General features: G+C 46.6%; 1 protein-coding gene across 1 annotated transcript in view; it reads left to right on the forward strand.

The window, feature by feature from the left end:
- KCNC1 (potassium voltage-gated channel subfamily C member 1) overlaps nucleotides 1-17653 on the forward strand; it is a 79653-nt gene that overhangs the window by 60150 nt on the left and 1850 nt on the right. Inside the window, exons 2-3 of the mRNA XM_027852675.1 lie at nucleotides 1048-1981; nucleotides 16344-16532. Coding sequence (XP_027708476.1) covers nucleotides 1048-1981; nucleotides 16344-16532 — 1123 coding nt within the window. The remainder of the gene's footprint in view (nucleotides 1-1047; nucleotides 1982-16343; nucleotides 16533-17653) is intronic.

Here is a 17653-nt window from a genome sequence, read left to right on the forward strand (position 1 = left end):
GTGAAGACCTAATTTTCCCAGAATGAAGCACTTTGTGTATTCTAAATTCATGGTGTAGACACTAGGATACAAAGTAGATGGTATGCTTCTCTGGGAGGTAGCATTCATTTGAGTAGGTTTAGGGTGAAAAAGTGGCCCTGGTGGTGAAGTCCCTCCAATCTCACTCCTGATGTCTTTCTCCCCAGGTCTTCATTCAAAAAGGTTGACCCCTTTTCCTCACTTACCAAGCTCAGGAAAAGACAGAACAGACTCCCAAATGATGACTCCACCATTAGCCTTGTTCATCGTTCCCAAGGACAGCTGGCCCAGAGTCATCAGTTGGGTTCCTGGGGAGAGAGCAGGAAGGGGAGAAACAGGGGGAAACATTCCTTCCTAAGAGCTCATTATATGGCTTTTTTTGTTCTAAAAGAAAGTTAAATCTGAAATATGAGAGATGAGATGAAGACAGAGATGGGGCAGAAATAAGAGGCAAAGAGGAATGTGATGATTCTGCCATGTCATGTCACTCCTTTTCAGACACTCTCTGGCACCAGCCTAGGTCATAGGATCATAGATTTAGAGGCTATCTAATCCAACTACTTCATTTTACAGATGACAAACTGAGTCCCAGGAAAGTGAAATAATTTCCCCAAGGTCACACAGGCCTTATGATAAGTGGGGGATCTGAGCTTGGAGTAGTAACTACATAAACAGTAAACAACAAAGGTGGAATTTGAACCCCCATACCCTCTACCTCCCATAACCCCCTTCTGGAGTAGGAAAGCTCCACAAATCCCATCAATTAGGTAAAAAATTCAGATATATACTCCATCATAGCACCCTCTCCATATCTTTGTCTTCTCTCCCTTCTTTTAGTCTTCCTTTTTCTCATCCTTTTCTTCTCTTTCCTCCTCCCTGCTCACTTACATAATCTTGACATTGTCAGAACTCCAAGGCTGGACCCTTCCTGGGTTTCCCAAATGTTATTCCCTGAGTGCTCTGGGTGCCCCTCTACTTCACCCACTCTGTCCCTCTACACTAATTTGTCTTCTCTGTTCCTCTCTGCAGTACGTGGCTTTTGCCTCCCTCTTCTTCATCCTGGTCTCCATCACCACCTTCTGCCTGGAGACCCATGAGCGGTTTAACCCCATCGTGAACAAAACAGAAATTGAAGTCATTAGGAATGGCACCCAGGTGCGCTACTACCGGGAGGCAGAGACCGAGGCCTTCCTGACCTACATCGAGGGGGTCTGCGTGGTCTGGTTCACCTTTGAGTTCCTCATGCGGATTGTCTTCTGCCCCAACAAGGTGGAGTTCATTAAGAATTCACTGAACATCATCGACTTTGTGGCCATCCTGCCTTTCTACTTGGAGGTTGGACTCAGTGGCCTGTCTTCCAAAGCTGCCAAGGATGTCTTGGGTTTTTTGAGAGTGGTCCGGTTCGTGCGTATCCTGAGAATTTTCAAGTTGACCCGCCATTTTGTAGGCTTGCGGGTCCTGGGGCACACCCTCCGTGCCAGCACCAATGAATTCTTGCTGCTCATCATTTTCCTGGCCTTGGGAGTCTTAATCTTCGCCACAATGATCTACTATGCTGAGAGGATAGGTGCTCAACCCAATGACCCCAGCGCCAGTGAGCACACGCACTTTAAGAACATCCCCATTGGCTTCTGGTGGGCGGTGGTCACCATGACGACACTGGGCTACGGAGACATGTACCCGCAGACGTGGTCAGGCATGCTAGTGGGGGCGCTGTGTGCCCTCGCAGGGGTACTGACCATTGCTATGCCCGTGCCCGTCATCGTGAACAATTTCGGAATGTACTATTCCTTAGCTATGGCTAAGCAGAAGCTACCAAAGAAAAAAAAGAAACACATTCCGAGACCACCGCAGCTGGGATCCCCCAATTATTGTAAATCTGTCGTAAACTCTCCACATCACAGTACTCAGAGTGACACATGCCCGCTGGCCCAGGAAGAGATTTTAGAAATTAACAGAGCAGGTAGGAAGCCTCTCAGAGGAATGTCAATCTGACCTTTCACCTCCATCCCTTGTAGAGATCTGAGATCCAGTCAGACTGCTTTCTTAGCACCACGGGTAGCCCAGGGATCTGTTAGCATCCCATGGTCCCACACAGAATCCTGGCCTGTGGAGCCTGGGTGGGGGGCCGGGAAAGGCTGAGCATCCATCTGGAGGAGAGAGAGTCAGTGGGAAGGGCCTTACTGATGGTCCCTGGGGAAGGCACCTGACACTTGACAAAGGTTCATGTTGTTCTGAAGAGAAAAAAAGTGTTGCCTCGAGGAAGACTGGCAGGCACTCACAGCCCTGGTGCTGGACTATCTTAGTGGGCAGACCCTCAATAGGGGATGCCCTTGAAAGCCATGGGCTGAGGGTTGGTCTCTGATCTAGGTCACTGGCCCATCTGATGGAGGGGGTGGGAAAAGGGTAGGGTGGCTTTTCAGAAAAGTAAGAGGACTTTGGTTTGGGTTTTCTTTGACTGTTTTCCACCTAGGGTCACCACCCCCTCCTTTCCCCATAGAGGCTTAGGGGACAGAAATCATGCACGAAGCAACTCTTAGGGAGGGTAGGGTAGGGGCAGGCCAGGGCCCAGAATGCTTAGGGCATGGTCCCACCACCTGCCTGCTGCCTGCTGAGTAGAATTAAAGCCCCAAAGCCCTCATCCTTCCTCAGAGGGCTTCCCCTGGCTGTAACATGCATACTCCATAGCATGCAGATGCCCCATCCTGTACCACCACACTAGGCTATGTTCAGCATTTGCAGCTATGAGCTTTCAGGCACGACAGTAGCTTTCTCCATGTCTGCTTCTCTCCAGGGTTTGGGTTGAGTGGTCCATCCAGAGTTTTCCAGCAGCCTCCTGATGCAAAGGGCTGCTGGGCCAAGAAATAGAATGAGTAATAGCATGAGCAGCCAGGCTTAGACATAACTGCTGTGGGTGACAGCCTTGTGGGGGGTGGGGTGGGCAGAGGTGGGGGTTGGGGCAGGGAAGGGGTTTCCTCCCAGCTGGGATTGACCACAGCAATATGAGCAACCCAGCCAGTGAACAATCCGTTTCATGTGAATTCCGCATTGGGGGAACAATACTAGTCACCGAGGGATATATTCTAGTATTCCATGGCTAGTGGTCATCATGGGACTCTCTCAGTTTTATGAGAATCCACAAATAGCACATAAAATTATGGGGCTCTGATCTGAATTGAAGATTCAGATCCCATAATCTACCTCTACCCATGGACTAGCATTGATGTATTTTGTAGACAACAGTGGTTTTCAAAGTCAATGGCATTAGTGAAAAGGACAATGACAGCTGATGGTAGGCAGTGAATCACTGGGCAGGTGGATTTGGCTAAAGCCAAACCATTGAACATGCAGAGTTTAGCCTAACAAGTCAAAGTCCAATCTTGGACCACCCCTCCCCACTCTTTGCTCAACTGGGGTGGGGCAGGCAGGCAGGCAGCTGCCTGAGAGTGGTGGGGATTTCTGAGCTCTGGATTCATTTTCTACCACCCCCACCTTACTATGAAGGCTGTTCTCATGATTTATGTGAATGCTTCCACCTCAACTGCAACCCCAGCCCCAGATGCTGACACTCCCTCTCCCTCTTCACTCCTCACTGGCATACTCACTCCATTCTACTATCATACATAAGGTGGGCCAAGAGAAGAAAATAAAGGATTCAGCTTCATCCTTTCCCCATATCAGCCTATGGCCCAGGGAAAGCAGGAGAGAGGACATTGGTCCACTGCTAGAAGAGTAGTACAGCACCCACTTCAGCTGGGGTGCCCCTCTGCTATAGTAGATCCCCACATCCCTTCTAGCTGGTTTTGTTAGATGAAGTCTTTTCTCTTGGCCAGTATCACTGTCCTTGACTCCTAGATGTGTTTTCTTGTTGAAGTCTCACCCTAAAGAGACAAGGGAGAGATGCCAGAATAGGATTGTGAGGAATACTGGATAAAGAAAGAGTTGCTCTGCCTGGTGAGACCCCAGGGTCCATTTGACACTTCACCTTCCTTCTTGCAGGGCCAGAAATCCTAGGAGCAGGGCTGGAGGAACAGCAGAGGGATGGGGGCTTCAGAAGAAGATGGGGGAATGGCTAGAAGGACAAAACATCTAAGAAGGACACAGTTTTGGACCTTGGACTAAACTATATCAGCTTGCTGGGGAATCACAGAACCATAGAAATCTCAGAGCTGGAAGGGACTTCAGAAATCATTTAATCCAATCTGTTTCTGAGTAGGAATTTCTTCCAAGTGACCATAGAACCTCTGCTTGAAGACTTCCAGTGATGGGGAACTCACTACTTCCTGAGGCAACCCATTCTTATTTTGGGATAACTCCCATTGTTAGGAGTTTTCTCTTCATATCAGATAGAGATCTATCTAAGTGAGCATTGCTTAAATTAGCCAAAAGTAACATAGCAACACCATTACCTGTTGAAGTAGGACAAGTGACCAATTTCTATTTTTATGTGAAGGTAAGATCATATCATCTTTTGTCAGACACATCTATTATTATCCCAATGAAAATTTCTATTAACTGATGTATTTGCAAAGGACAAGGAGACCAGAGATCACATTTCGTCATGAACAGACTGGAATCAGAAAGGGCTTTGAATGATATTAGCTAACTATAAAATACAACGACCATATTTAGTGTTTTCATAATCTGTAAGCATGTAGTGTACATTAATCTGCTTCCTTCCTTCAAATGTTTCTCCATTGCAAAAGGAACCACACTGCCTTTTAGGATTCTAGTTTCTTAATGCCAAACCAGTGGACCTAACCTTGACCTTGGTTTTCACTTTTCTGTCTTTCCCATAGTTCCTTGATCCCTAAATCCCAGCTCGAGACCACCAGACCCTTTGGACCCTTTTGGCCCTTGAGTCCACTTGACTTCCTGCCTTGCCTATTCCTTTTACTCTTCATGACTTTGCTGACAAAATAGGCTGTCCGGTTTTGGCATCCACTCAAATTTCTCCTCTTCCTTCTGCCACCACCAACTCTAGGGCATAAAAGGAATCTATGGATCTTACAAGAATAAAGGCAATGTAGTAGAGATAAATAGAGAACCAACTTCAGAATCAGAAAATTCCTGAGATCGGATTTAGCAGGTGACACATACTGGCAGTAGGACCCTGGACAGGGCATCCAACCTCTCACTGCTCTAGGGAGCTCTGTAAGACTAGAAATTGAAGCAAAGAGACAACCTGCATCCATAAAGGGAGTTTTCTGTCCCAATGACATTACGAGTCCAGTCTGTATCCCTGTTCCAATTCATAAGAGAAAAGTGAACTTAGAGTTTCAGAAACAATATACTTAGGGTATTAATTAAATAATGAGAAGTATATCTGTATCCATATATCCACAAATGTCTATACACAACCCAGTCAAAGACAGGTATCTAAACTTTCTAAGCTAACCTCCAACTAAAGTTCCTTAGCTCAGCTTCCATTATCTTCCCTAGGCTAGGAGTACTTGTCATAATACCCAGCTTCCTTGTCTCCCCTTTCCCTCCAATCAAGTCTTCTGGGTGCTTGGCCTGAGTTTATTCATCCAACCCATAACTTCAGGCTCACTCTCAGAAGGCTTATCAGGAAACCTGATTAGTGGTTGACTTTTAGCACCCTGACCCTTTTCCTATACAATCTCTTAGCTAGCTTGTTTGTTGTCTGTCAAAAAGGGTAAGGGGACAGAAACATCAGAAAGTTTTTCCTATTACCCACAAAGCAGAATGTTTTGAGCCCACCCCCACTTTTCTCCCAGAGTTTTATAAAAGTCAATTATTATAATCTTCATGGGTAATGAAGGCTCAAGTTTGGAGGGACATGAGCTTCCAGAACAAAGGAGGGTTTGGGCTGGAAGTGCTAGATTTTCAGGAATAGGGGAGGGTCAGAGCTAGAGGAACAGTGACTCCAAGTACACTGGAGGGATAGGGGTCAGAGAAAGATTCAGGATGGACCTGAAGGGACAGAAGCTCTATGACCAGAATAGAGTCAAGGCTGGAAGTATAGAGATTCCATGGAGCATGAGATGAGAAGAGATGAAAATGGAAAGATGGGAGCTTCATGGGCAAAAGAGAGTCAGAGCTGGTGGAATAGAGATTCTAGAGCAGGAGTTCCTAAGTTTTGCTTTTTTGTCATGGGCCCCTTTGGCAGTCTGGTGAAGCCTAAGGACCCTTTCTTAAAACAATGTTTTAAATATATAAAATAAAATACAATTACAAAGGAAACTAATTATATAGAAATAAAATTATCAAAATATTTTTTAAAAAAACCAAGTTCATAGATCATAGATTAAGAACCCCTGCTCTGGAGAAATAAAGGGTCAGGCTTAGAGGTGTAACATCTCCATCAAGAGAAGAGAGTAAGGGCTAGAGGTAAAAGGGCTCTTGGGAAAAGAAAAGGAACAGGATCTCCAGGGATGGAAGAGGGTTGAGACTGAAGATAAAGAGGGTCTTGGGTAAACAAGAAGGACAGGATTTCAAAGGAGAGAGGAGAGATGAGATTGCAGGGAAAGAAGATCCAGGGACAAAGATATGTCCAGGGTGGTTGGATGGGGATTCATTGGACCAAGGAGGGATCAGACTAGAGGGATGGAGCCCTGGGTCACAACTTCAAGAAATCTAAGCATATCTAGGAGGGGAACCATGAAAAATTTCTCCTAGGCCATTTTCTGAACAGATCTGAGGACCTTTTCCATTGGCACCAAGAATTTCTACTTTACTAATTTCTAAACCTTTGATTATTTCTAACCCTGGCTTGAGGCCTTGACCTTCTTGGTTAGTGGATCTGCTTGGCCTCTAGGGTTCAGTGATTTGCTATTCTAAATCCCTTATTGTTTTTCTCTCTTCTTCATCTCTGGCCACCAATAATTCACTGTCCTGTTCTTATATCCCCTTCATTCCTTTCCCTTTTCCTCCCTGCTGCCACACTTCATCAAGTTATGTCATTAAGAGTATATATAAGAGAATTTTACTCAGCCCTAGCTTAGGGGCTAACTAAACCTTCTGACATAATCTTTAACTAAAATTCTACAGGGCCTAGCTCACCCTTTCTGGTTCTCCAGACAGCAAGCCTATGCCAAGTACACTGCTTCCTTTCTTGGTCTCCTTGAGAATGGTGCCTTCTGCCCATAGAAAATTTAAAATCTGTCCAGACCTCAATTGTCCACTTGTAATGAATACTTCACAGGGTTTTTGTGATGGTCACGATATATATATATATAATAAAATTTGTAAGCACAACATAAATAGTAACGATTATTGTAATTGTGCTCACTCTCAGTTAAACAGGGAGCCTCCTGTTTGCATGATGGGTTTTTGGTGTGTGACACCTTTATTCCTAAGTAATTAGTTAGTTTACATAACATCACTCCTTCCTCTCCCTAATTAGGAGGTTGGTAGAATAAAAAGAAAAATTATCATATATTATCAAAGTTTTTCCCATCACCCAAAATAATACCAGGGAGGAAATTAAACCTGACATACTGTTCATTTCTGAAATTCACAAAATATTGTTTCCTTAAAGGCAATGCAAGTGTATTTTCATAGTACTCAGAAAGTCTGTGACCTCACACACACACACACACACACACACACACACACACACACACACACGGCTACATATACCCTAGGGATATGAATTTTACTGACTAAGGAATTTATGGTAGCTATGCCAACCAAACTACCTATTAGAATAGGAACCATAATGGAGAAAACCTTTCCTGGGATCTGAGAGGGCTGGGCAGATTGTATCTAGGATGCCAAGGAAATGCTCTCAGTACCAGGATGAGGTGGGCGATGGACAAAAGTTGAGCCCTAAGCGGTATCATCAGTTCTTGGCCTATTCTCTTTGCTCTACCCACCACCCTAGTTCCTGGACCATCCAGACCCCAGAGTTCTGTGTCAAGGCTGAGCCAATGCTGGGAACAAGGAATTAGCATCCCTGCCACCTCTCTTTTTGGAAGTATTAATTAGTTTAGTGCTCCTGAGGAACCCTTCTAACCAATAAAAGTATTATTCTTGTTAGACGCTCACATCAATTCATAGATGATCACATGCATGTTGCTTTCATGGTGGGCTTCCTACTCCATATGGCAGAAGGTAACTTTTTTGCCACTAGACTTTCATTTTCTTTTCCATAGTCCCCAGGCTGGACAGTTCTCTACTGGGAAGGGGAAACTCCTCAGACCCCAGGCTTCCTGGCTAGTAAGATGCTTCAGTAGATTGACATTCCAATAATTATGGGGGAGCTTGCATAGGACTGAACCAGGAAGTGGAGAGGAAGTCAATTTAGTATGGAAATGTTGGCTATGGAAAATTCACAAAATGGCAAATAACTGTGTGTCCTTAGGCAAAGCACTCCTCTTTGTGCCTCCTCTGTTTCCTTTCCCATAAAATGAGAAGGTTGGAATAGGTGATTTTTAAAGACCTTTCCTGCTCTGAATCTATGGTTCTATAAGCCAATGATCTGGTCATGGTGGGAACACTCCTTTCCCTCACCACACCTTCATTTGCAGCAGGCATAGCTGAGCACATGTCTCTACGTGGCTTCCCATCTGCTTTATTCCTCCTGCTTGCTGCTGTAGAAGGGGCTACAGTGAGGGGAGCAACTGAGGCACTGAGAAAAGGATGGAGTGGGGAGCATAGAATCAGGCAAAGGCAGCAGCATGGACAGGTAAGCAGGGAGGGGAGGTCCCTCCTTTGAGTCCCACCTTAGCAAAGACTGCAGTACCTTGATAGGCCAGACCAGGTAGTTTGGTGGAGTGGAAAGTGTATGAGAGATTGGGTTCTAGGTTCACCTCTGGCCAGATCTCACACAGTGACTGGCACATCTGTCAGTAGCCCCCAGTGCAAGGTGAGGTGGCAGGAAATCAGAGCCTCTCCCTCTTCCTTGGTGAAACTCAGTCCCAGGGCATCCCAGCCAGGCGAGGTGAAGATGGGTACCCAGACAGTTTGGTGACTGCCATCCCCGGGGAGAGGTCCTGCTCCTGCTCCCCTACAAAAAGTGAATTCCTTTTTAACCTCTTCCCTCAATAATCAAAACCATACCTCCTCAACCCCACCCCTCTCTCTCTCTCTCTCTCTTTCTCACACACACACACACCCCAAAACAACTCACCCTGACCTGACCTGCAATTCCAGCCCATGCTCCCTTGAGGGAAGAAGGACCGGCTGGGCTTGGGCTATAGGCAGAGTAAGCCAGCATCCCCAGACCCATCTCACCCTGGGCATGGGCCCAAATCTGTTCCTCCTTTTGTTCTTCCCATCTGTCAGTCTTTGTGGGTCATGTCCACTCTGGCTCCTGTGCGTGTTGCTTCAGTTCTCTCTGGTGGTGTGCCTGAGATAGAGTCTCTGTAGAATGTGTCCACTGGGGATGATAGGGAAATCAAGGCTGACTGGGAGCAGACTCCAGCCTGGGGAGCTCCTCACAGCCCTTGGCTCTCAGCCTTTCCCTCTTCAGAGCTGCAGGAAAGGGCAGCACCTGCAGTCCCTCTAAGGATAAGCTCAAAGAAGGGAGTTCCAAGAGAACTACCCAAGTCCAAAGGAGTCTGCCCATCTGCCCTGACACAAGTCTTTGGTGGAAGCTGGCTCTGCCATGGGGCAGGTAGGCATGGCCAGCTGAGTGGGATCCATGGGCCACAGGCTCATCCTGATATTCTGTGAAAGTCTTTTTTGGGGGACACGATTTTCTGAAGGGACCCTGGTCAGCTAAGCGGTGAGTACGGGCTCTGAGGTAGGTCGGCTCCCCACTCCTGGACTCATGGGTTCTCGAGATGCAATCAACAAGGTTTTGGTACCTATGACCAGTGGGGAAGCCAAGAGCCCCTGTGATGAATCAGCAGGCGCCTGGGGAGAAGAACTCCAATAGGAGTCCTTCCATGTGGGACCAGCTGTTGGTTGGCAGAGTAGAGGGCATCAGATTCTAGGTGGGGAAGACTGAAAGCCTGGGGGGAAGAGCACAGGAAGCCTGGAATAGCTAAATTTGATCGGCTTTTTAGGACTAGGAATAAATGTTTTTATGTTGTTCACATTTTTTTTCTCTCTCTCCCACTAACCGTGTCTCTCTCTCTTTCTCTCCCTCTCTACACTTTGTTGACATCTACTCGTTGGTTCTTGTACATTGCTCATAACTTGTATATGTTACAGGTGGTCCCATTTTATTCTGTGATGTTTTTCTTCCAAACTCCATCAGCCTGAGCCCCAAATTGGTCAGTCATGGAGATTCCAAAACAAACCACATGACAATTTCTATCTGCCCCCCAAATCCATGAATTCATATGCCCACTGAGGGTAAGACCTTCACTTGATGCCAAGTATTGATGGAAAGAGTAAGTGGTTCTTGGGGCAGATCGTCTGCATGGAGAGTCAGGACCTCCCTCCCTCCCCCCGCCGTGACCTGGACCAACATTGGTCCTTCCAGTTGCACTTGTTGCTCCAAAGTTTTAAAAAAATGATCCTTCCCATGGAAGCTCATCTCAGTCCATTTCAAAGCCTGGAAACCATCTCTTTAAGACTTCACCCATGTAACCATTTCACCGTTGCTGGTCTGTAGTTTCTTGTGTTCTGTTGGGGGTTGGGGTGTTCCTAATCTATGGTTTCCTGTAGTCCCTCTGAAGTTCCCCCTATGGGCTCTGTGTCTGAAAGAGCTCAAAGCATCAACTCAGATCCAAAGCCCACCCCAGGAGAGAACTGGACTGAATTGCTCAACAGAATGCCTGGTATAACTCAGACAACTCTCCTAGGTTGGGAAGTCATGATTGGTTACACATTTCTGTGAGCCTGACCATCCCTTTTTCTAAAACTTGGGATGTCATGCTTGGGATTAGGGAGAGGGCAATGGTCCTTCTCCCTCCTCCAACTGACACAAATCAAGGTGATTTGCTTGTCAAGCATCACCCTCCAAAAAGATGCTTCCAGGATCATTTGGGTTCATTCTCACTCTTCATGGCCACCCCCCAGAGCCTGTTTGTCAACTTGTTAGATGCCGCCAAATGAGGTCTCATTTAGAATGACTAGCCCTCCAGTCCAAACCACTTCCCTCCCCCTTGTTCTATCTTCAGCCACACAAGGCCCCAGCCACCTATTGCAGAATTCTATTTAATAATCTGACAACCAGCACAAGAGATCCTGGTCTGACTAACCAGTTGGGATCTATATTTACCCAGTGGAGTGCAGGGAGTGAGTGAGCTCAAATGCCAAGGTCCTGAGAAAGGGATTAGGAGCTCAGCTTGAGATTTTAGGGGCTAAGAGGTGAACATGCTAGCCCTTACTTCCCAGCCCTCTTTCCTAGAGCCCTATAAAGGTCATTTGAGTGAGGAGAAGGGTCCTCCAGAAACATCCCCTTCTCTGCCAGGGGTTTTTCCTTTTGAGCCAGTCCTAGGAGTTTTAATGGTCCAGATGCATGGACCTGATTATCAAGATGCAGAGCTGCTGCTGCTGCTGCTGCTACTACTGGTACCTTAGCTGAAACTGGGGCCAGGAGCAAGGGTCCTGAGTCCATACCCTCCATCTTCTCTGAGTGTTTCAGGCCAGAACCACATTCAAATAGCACATAAAGAATAGGCATGGAGAAAGTTCAGTGTTTGCTGGGCATTGGGAGCTCTCTGTTGTCAAGTTACAGAACAATAGGTATGCTAGTTCTGCTTCAGGAATGACTATGCATCATTTCTGCTATAACCTCCCTCTCATATTCCTCTTTGTTCCTTATACCTGAAGCAGGGCTAGGAGCCTGGGAAGTAAAGGTAGTAATGAGGTCCCTACAGGGCAGAACCTTGGTTTTCCCAGTCTTTAAAAATGACCATAACCTTGGGTCCCAGATCATCCTACTATAGATCCCAGATGGTATGTGACTCTGGCTCAGAAAATCAGACCAAGGGTTTGCATCCCTCTAAACCCAATAATCATTTCTACAAGTGGCAGAAAGTGAGAAGTAGGCAGAGAGCTGGTCTTTGGAGACCCTGCGAGGCAGACTATTATGGTGGATGCACCAGGCCTGCAGTCAGGAAGACCGGATTCAAATCTCACCTCAGACACTTACCACCTACAGGCAAGTCTCTCAGTGCCTCAGTTTCCTCATCTGTAAAATGAGGTTATTGAACTTGATAGCTTTTAACTTTCCTTCTAGCTCTAAATCTAGAATCCTGTGATCCATGGGTTACTTAGGAAAGACAGCAGGAGGAGAGGGTAAGCTAGGTTACATGGAATCTAGGAAAACGTGTTGGGATCTGCTTTTGGTGTTGCTGGTTTGAAGGTTTCCACTCCATAAGGGATGGATTCATGAGAAAATTCATTCCTCAGTATGTAGAAAAAAGAGGCCTATATATCATACACTGGGAGCTTATTGTATATTCCTAGAGGCTGTGGACCTCTGGAAGAAAACATCTACTCCCCCAATCTCCCCACTACCACCCCGTTCAATCTCCATATATTCCCAACAAAACTGGACAAACCAGCTGGGACAGATCCAAAAATATCCACCTCTCCATTCCATCCAGTCTCCCTCCTTTCCCTTTCAGGGAACCAAATAGGGCTACCTCCCTTGCCCATTCATCCTTCCCATAAAGACCCTTGTAACTAAAATAAAGATGGAATCTTTCTCTTAGGGCAGCTATTGTCAGGGACTGGGATTAGCTCTCAGGGCAAATCTTTTCCCCTTTCTCATTTCTGAAACCACACTTCTCATACCACTCTAGGTCAGGGTAGGTTCTGGCCCCAGGACAGAGGTCACCTGCAAGGAGAGCAGATTCATGTTGAGGAAGCCAGCAGCCCAGACTAGCCTGTCACAGAAGGACTGAGAAGTAGCTTAGTCTTCAAGGTAGACATAAGACTAGCCAAAGTCCAGGGTATGCCATAGGGCAGGGGCATGTTTGTGTGTGCATGTGTGTGTGCATGCACACTTGTGCACACACATGTACGTGTGTGCACTTACACTGCCAAGAGGAGATACACTATATCTCAGAAATACCCCAAGCACAGTACCATGTGATGTCAGAGTTACCGTGGTAACTGGGTCTTTCTTGTTCAGAGTAAATAGGGGTGTGGAACCCATGTGAATTGTCAAGAAATGCACTGTAAGTGAAAAGCTTTAAGATCTTGTACAATAGAGTTTTTTTTAATTTCCAAAATTATAATGGGATTTTTTGGATTTGCTTTATTAATAAATCTGATTGGTCCATTTCTATTTTGACTGACTGCCTCTTTGTAGTTATATGTGTGTACAGGAGGGAGTCCCTTCTGTGTGTATTGCCATGATATGTGCAAGGGAGGGGGTCCCTTCTACGTGTACTTACATGATGTGTGCAAAGGAGGGGGTCCTTTCTCTGTGGCTTACATGATGTGTGCACAGAAGGGGATCCCTTCTCTGTGCGTGGTTATAGGATAGCATCAATTATCTGGGGAACGTTTATTAATTGCTTTTCCCTCTTAATTTTTAAGGAAAAAAAAACAAACTTCCCTTTCCCTCTTTTCCCTCCCCCAAAAGGGACCTTCAGTTCAGGTGTGCAACCTTGGGGAGGTTTATTTTAATGTTTTCCTACTGCCAAGATTGGCAGCTCAGATTTTTCCCCTCGAACAGACCATTCTTTCCTATGCAAACAAATAATTCTTTTGAGGACCAAAAAATGATGGAGAACAAGCAAAGAAAACCCACCCAGTGTTAATGATGACACTTGTCATTCTGACTTTTGGCTGGGAAATTGACTTTGAGTGGCAGGTATGACTGCTTTAGGCACACAGAAGCAAAGCCAAGTACTGGGCCCTGAATAGCTGTTTTCACTGATTACTGAAGGTCCTAGTGGGTTCTTGGTAAGCTCCCAGCAGGAGTTTAGCCTGTCCAGAGGCAGGAACCTCAGCTATCTCTCTTCACCTTTCCCAACCTGCAATTCTCCTTCCTCTCTCCAAAACTAGATTTAAAAATCAGAGTGGCTATCAGAGAGGTCGCCAGGCTTGTAGTATATTCCAACATGAGAAATCAAGCACACTAGTTTCTGTTAACTCCCCGACCTAAGACAACGATTTCCCGCTCCTGAGTCTTGAACCCTGAGCCCTTACTCTAGCCCTGGGTAAATGAGGCAGGCTGTGAAGAGCAGACTATATAGACATCCCTGGAAACACGGGGCTGAAATTCATCTTTCTTTTTCTCTCAAGTCCATTGGCGGCTGTTTCGTTTTCCACACATACCATTCTGTGCTGGCCTTGCGAGCACCATTCACAAGAGAAGACACAGAAAATGGATTTATTTTCCCAAATTCATGTTCTGTTGTCACAATCTCATTCATACATTATCCTTGTTCCTGTTCAAAATATCCTGAGTGACAGAGGCCACTGGGAGGCATGGGCAGCCAGAGGAGTAAAGAGTGGCAGAAGAAACTGGGTCTGTTTGGGTAGAACAGTAGATGAAGTGACTGGTCTGATCCCTTTGGATAAACCGAGCAAACTGAGGGTCAAACCTAGTTGTGATTGGTTAAGAGCAGACTAAGTGATAAACCTGGTGGTTTTGGAGATACCGAAGAGAATGAGTGACCCAGCCTATATGTATGTATACAACATTTTGAGTGCAACTGGACTGGTCTCTATGAAGGGCTTAAGTAGAATGACTGAGTAGTCCAATCTAAAGAGGGAGGGGATAGATGGAGTGATTAGCCTGGCCTCCATGGGAAGCCAGAGCTGTCTGACTAATTAAATTGGTGTCTAGAGAGAAAAGAAGACTGGGTTATCTCCTTAGTCTCTTCATGGAGTCACAGCTAATCATGTAATCAATCCAGTGTCTATGTGTGATAGAACAGACTAAGTGGTTGGCCTTTTAATCTATGGGTGAATAAGGAAAGTTAGAGACTAGCCTGGTCTCTATTGGTAGTGTTGGTGGGGCGGTAGGGAAGGTAGACAGAATCACCTGAATCACTGCCTCAGTCTCTGTAGGGAGATGGAGCAGCAGTGGACTGTTCATTCTGGTGTCTAACAGAACAAAATGAAAGGCTGGTCTAGTCCTGATGATGGGAATGAATTAGGCTGAGTGGCCTGCCCCATCTCTATGGTTGGAAGGATTCAACAGAGACACCTCTTTGGTCTCCATGAGGAGATAGAGCAGTCATAGAGGAAGTGTGAAAGGAATGTTGGATTGGAATTACCAAACTTGTGTTTGGACCCTGGCTCTCCCACTTACTGTGAGACTCTAGGCACGTTCCTTTCCCTTTCCCTCATTGTAAGTAAGACATCCAGAATAGATGTCTTCAATGTTCCTTCAAGCTCTAAATCTAGGATCCTATGTATGACCAACTCTATCCCTATAAGGAGATGAAGCAGGTTGAGAGACCTCAGTTTCTATATATATGGATGCAACAGACTGAGTTAATGATCTGATCTTTATGACAAGGTCAGATTAGACTAAATAACTAAATAGTCAAGTCTGTAGCCTGAGTCACTGGCTCAGTCTATAAGGGGAGAGGAAAGACTAGCAATCGGTTTGATCTCTCTAGGCAGATTGAAAAGACTGAATTAATAACCTGGTCTCCATTGGGTGGCACCAACTGGATTGGTCTTTATGGGGAGAGAGAGATCAGACTCGAGAACTGGGGGTCAATCAGACTCAGTGACTGATGTTAAGGACAGAGAAGTTTGAATAACATGTACAGCCTGTATGGGGGGCATTGGTCAAACTGAAGTGATAAGCTTGGCTTCTGTGGAAAGATGGAGACTGAATGATCAGGACAATATCTTTAGGACTGGGCCCTTGGATACACTGGTCTATGTATGGGGATGGAGCAAATTCAGTGACTGACCTCATGCCTATAGGGGGGATGGAGCACTGTGTGACCTATTCTCTACAGAGGAAAGAAGCAGACTGAGTGACTAGCCTGTGCTCTATTAGGGGATGGTTTCAGGATTTAGAATTTGAGCCTGGAAATGCCTGTTTTTCTTAGGTGGTGGATTTCTACCCACCTCTCCCCTCAATCCATTGTTTGTCTTTTTCCTTGAGATCTGTGTCTGACAGCTGCCCCTGTGACCCATCCATGTGTCCATTCTGTGCCATCTGCCCTATGCTGGACCCTGGCCTCAGCATTAGCTCTGCAGCCCACCGGCCCGATCACACCGCTCATCTTTTTGCAAACTTTGAGCACACCCCACCCGGCGCTGTCTGTGGCACAGTAGGTTGTCATTGTGCAGTAAAGCTGGTGCCCTTCCCGTTCCCTTTGTCCATCTCCTGTTTTGATTTTGGAGGAGACAGGAATGACCTACGATGGCTTGGACCGCCATGTTCCCTTTGCAGCTATCTCCCTGACATACAGCCTTTCCTCCCTCCCACTAAATGGTTTTGAGTGTTTCAATAGCTTCTGCTTATATGTTTGAAGATTCCAAACTGAACGGGGAGGTGGCCAATGCCGCGCTGGCGAACGAAGACTGCCCCCACATAGACCAGGCCCTCACGCCCGATGAGGGCCTGCCCTTTACCCGCTCGGGCACCCGCGAGAGATACGGACCCTGCTTCCTCTTATCAACCGGGGAGTACCCGTGCCCGCCTGGTGGAGGAATGAGAAAGGGTATGTAGAGGAGGTCAAGTAGCTGCTGGGCTAGGGGCCTGGTGCTCTGGGGAAGAGGACTGCCTGCCTGCCCCCTCACTGTAGAAGGGGAGGGGCGGGAGGAGGGAGAAGGGGAGTCTGGGTCCCTCTGGTGGGGCAGGGAGGGGCAGAGAAGGGGGTGGTAGAGACACCTCCAGGGAGGGATACAGGGAGGAGAGAAAGCCAACCTTATGTCTTCACTTGGATGCTTCAATTCATTTCTTCAACGTGGAATACTAGAAGGAACTCCCTAGCTCAGTCTCCATGCACAGCCATGCTAGCTGGCCAAGTTGCGAAGGGAAAGGGAGAGAGAATATTTGGAGGAAACTTTGATTCAGTGCCATCTTCTGGAGGCATGCCAGCAAGGATCTGCATGGGGGCAATCCAGTTTTTTTTTTTGCTGAGAGGCCTTGGGTCTTCCAAGCTGCTCTTGACAGATGGTATGGTTAGGCAAGAGAAGAAAAAGTGATCGGTCTATTGGGTTAGTTTTAGCCTTCCCAGTTCAGCCCAGGAGGATTCCCATGGGCGAACCACAGGGTGTCACCCATCAAGCAAATGCACTGGAAACTGAACTCCTCTGGTGTTGAGGGAAAGCCTTGGTCAACTCTAACCTGGTTCTGAGGGTTCAGTGACAGCAGTCTCTCTGGGTCAGGGAGCCATGGTTACATATTTCAGAAAAGGCCTTCTTGATTCTGAATCTGTTTTGCTCCACCCAAAACAAATTTTAAAAGGAGAGGAATGGGAGATGGAGATGGCCTGAAGGCCTCTGTGTGTCCAACAGGCATGGTGTTGCATTTAGGAATACAAGAACCCTTCATTCTCATTAGCCACTGAAGCACCTGCTGATGCAGTCTTACAGGATGGGATGGGGGGCAGGAAGGAAGGAACTTAGATCCAGCCCTGGGACCAGTGCTGCCCATGGTAGGCCATTCATATATGCTCCTGATTAAACAATGAAACCCTCAAGAAGGGATCGGTGCCTTCTGGTATCCATTCAGGAATGGGGTCAGAATTCCCAGATGCCTCAAGTTCCAGGGGGGGAGGGCACGAGACCTGGCCATTCCTGGGCTCAGTGAGGCCCTACCACCTCCAAGTGATGAGTC

The sequence above is a fragment of the Vombatus ursinus genome, unplaced genomic scaffold (genome assembly GCF_900497805.2).
Source record: "Vombatus ursinus unplaced genomic scaffold, bare-nosed wombat genome assembly UNPS02009770.1, whole genome shotgun sequence".
Lineage (NCBI taxonomy): Eukaryota > Metazoa > Chordata > Mammalia > Diprotodontia > Vombatidae > Vombatus > Vombatus ursinus.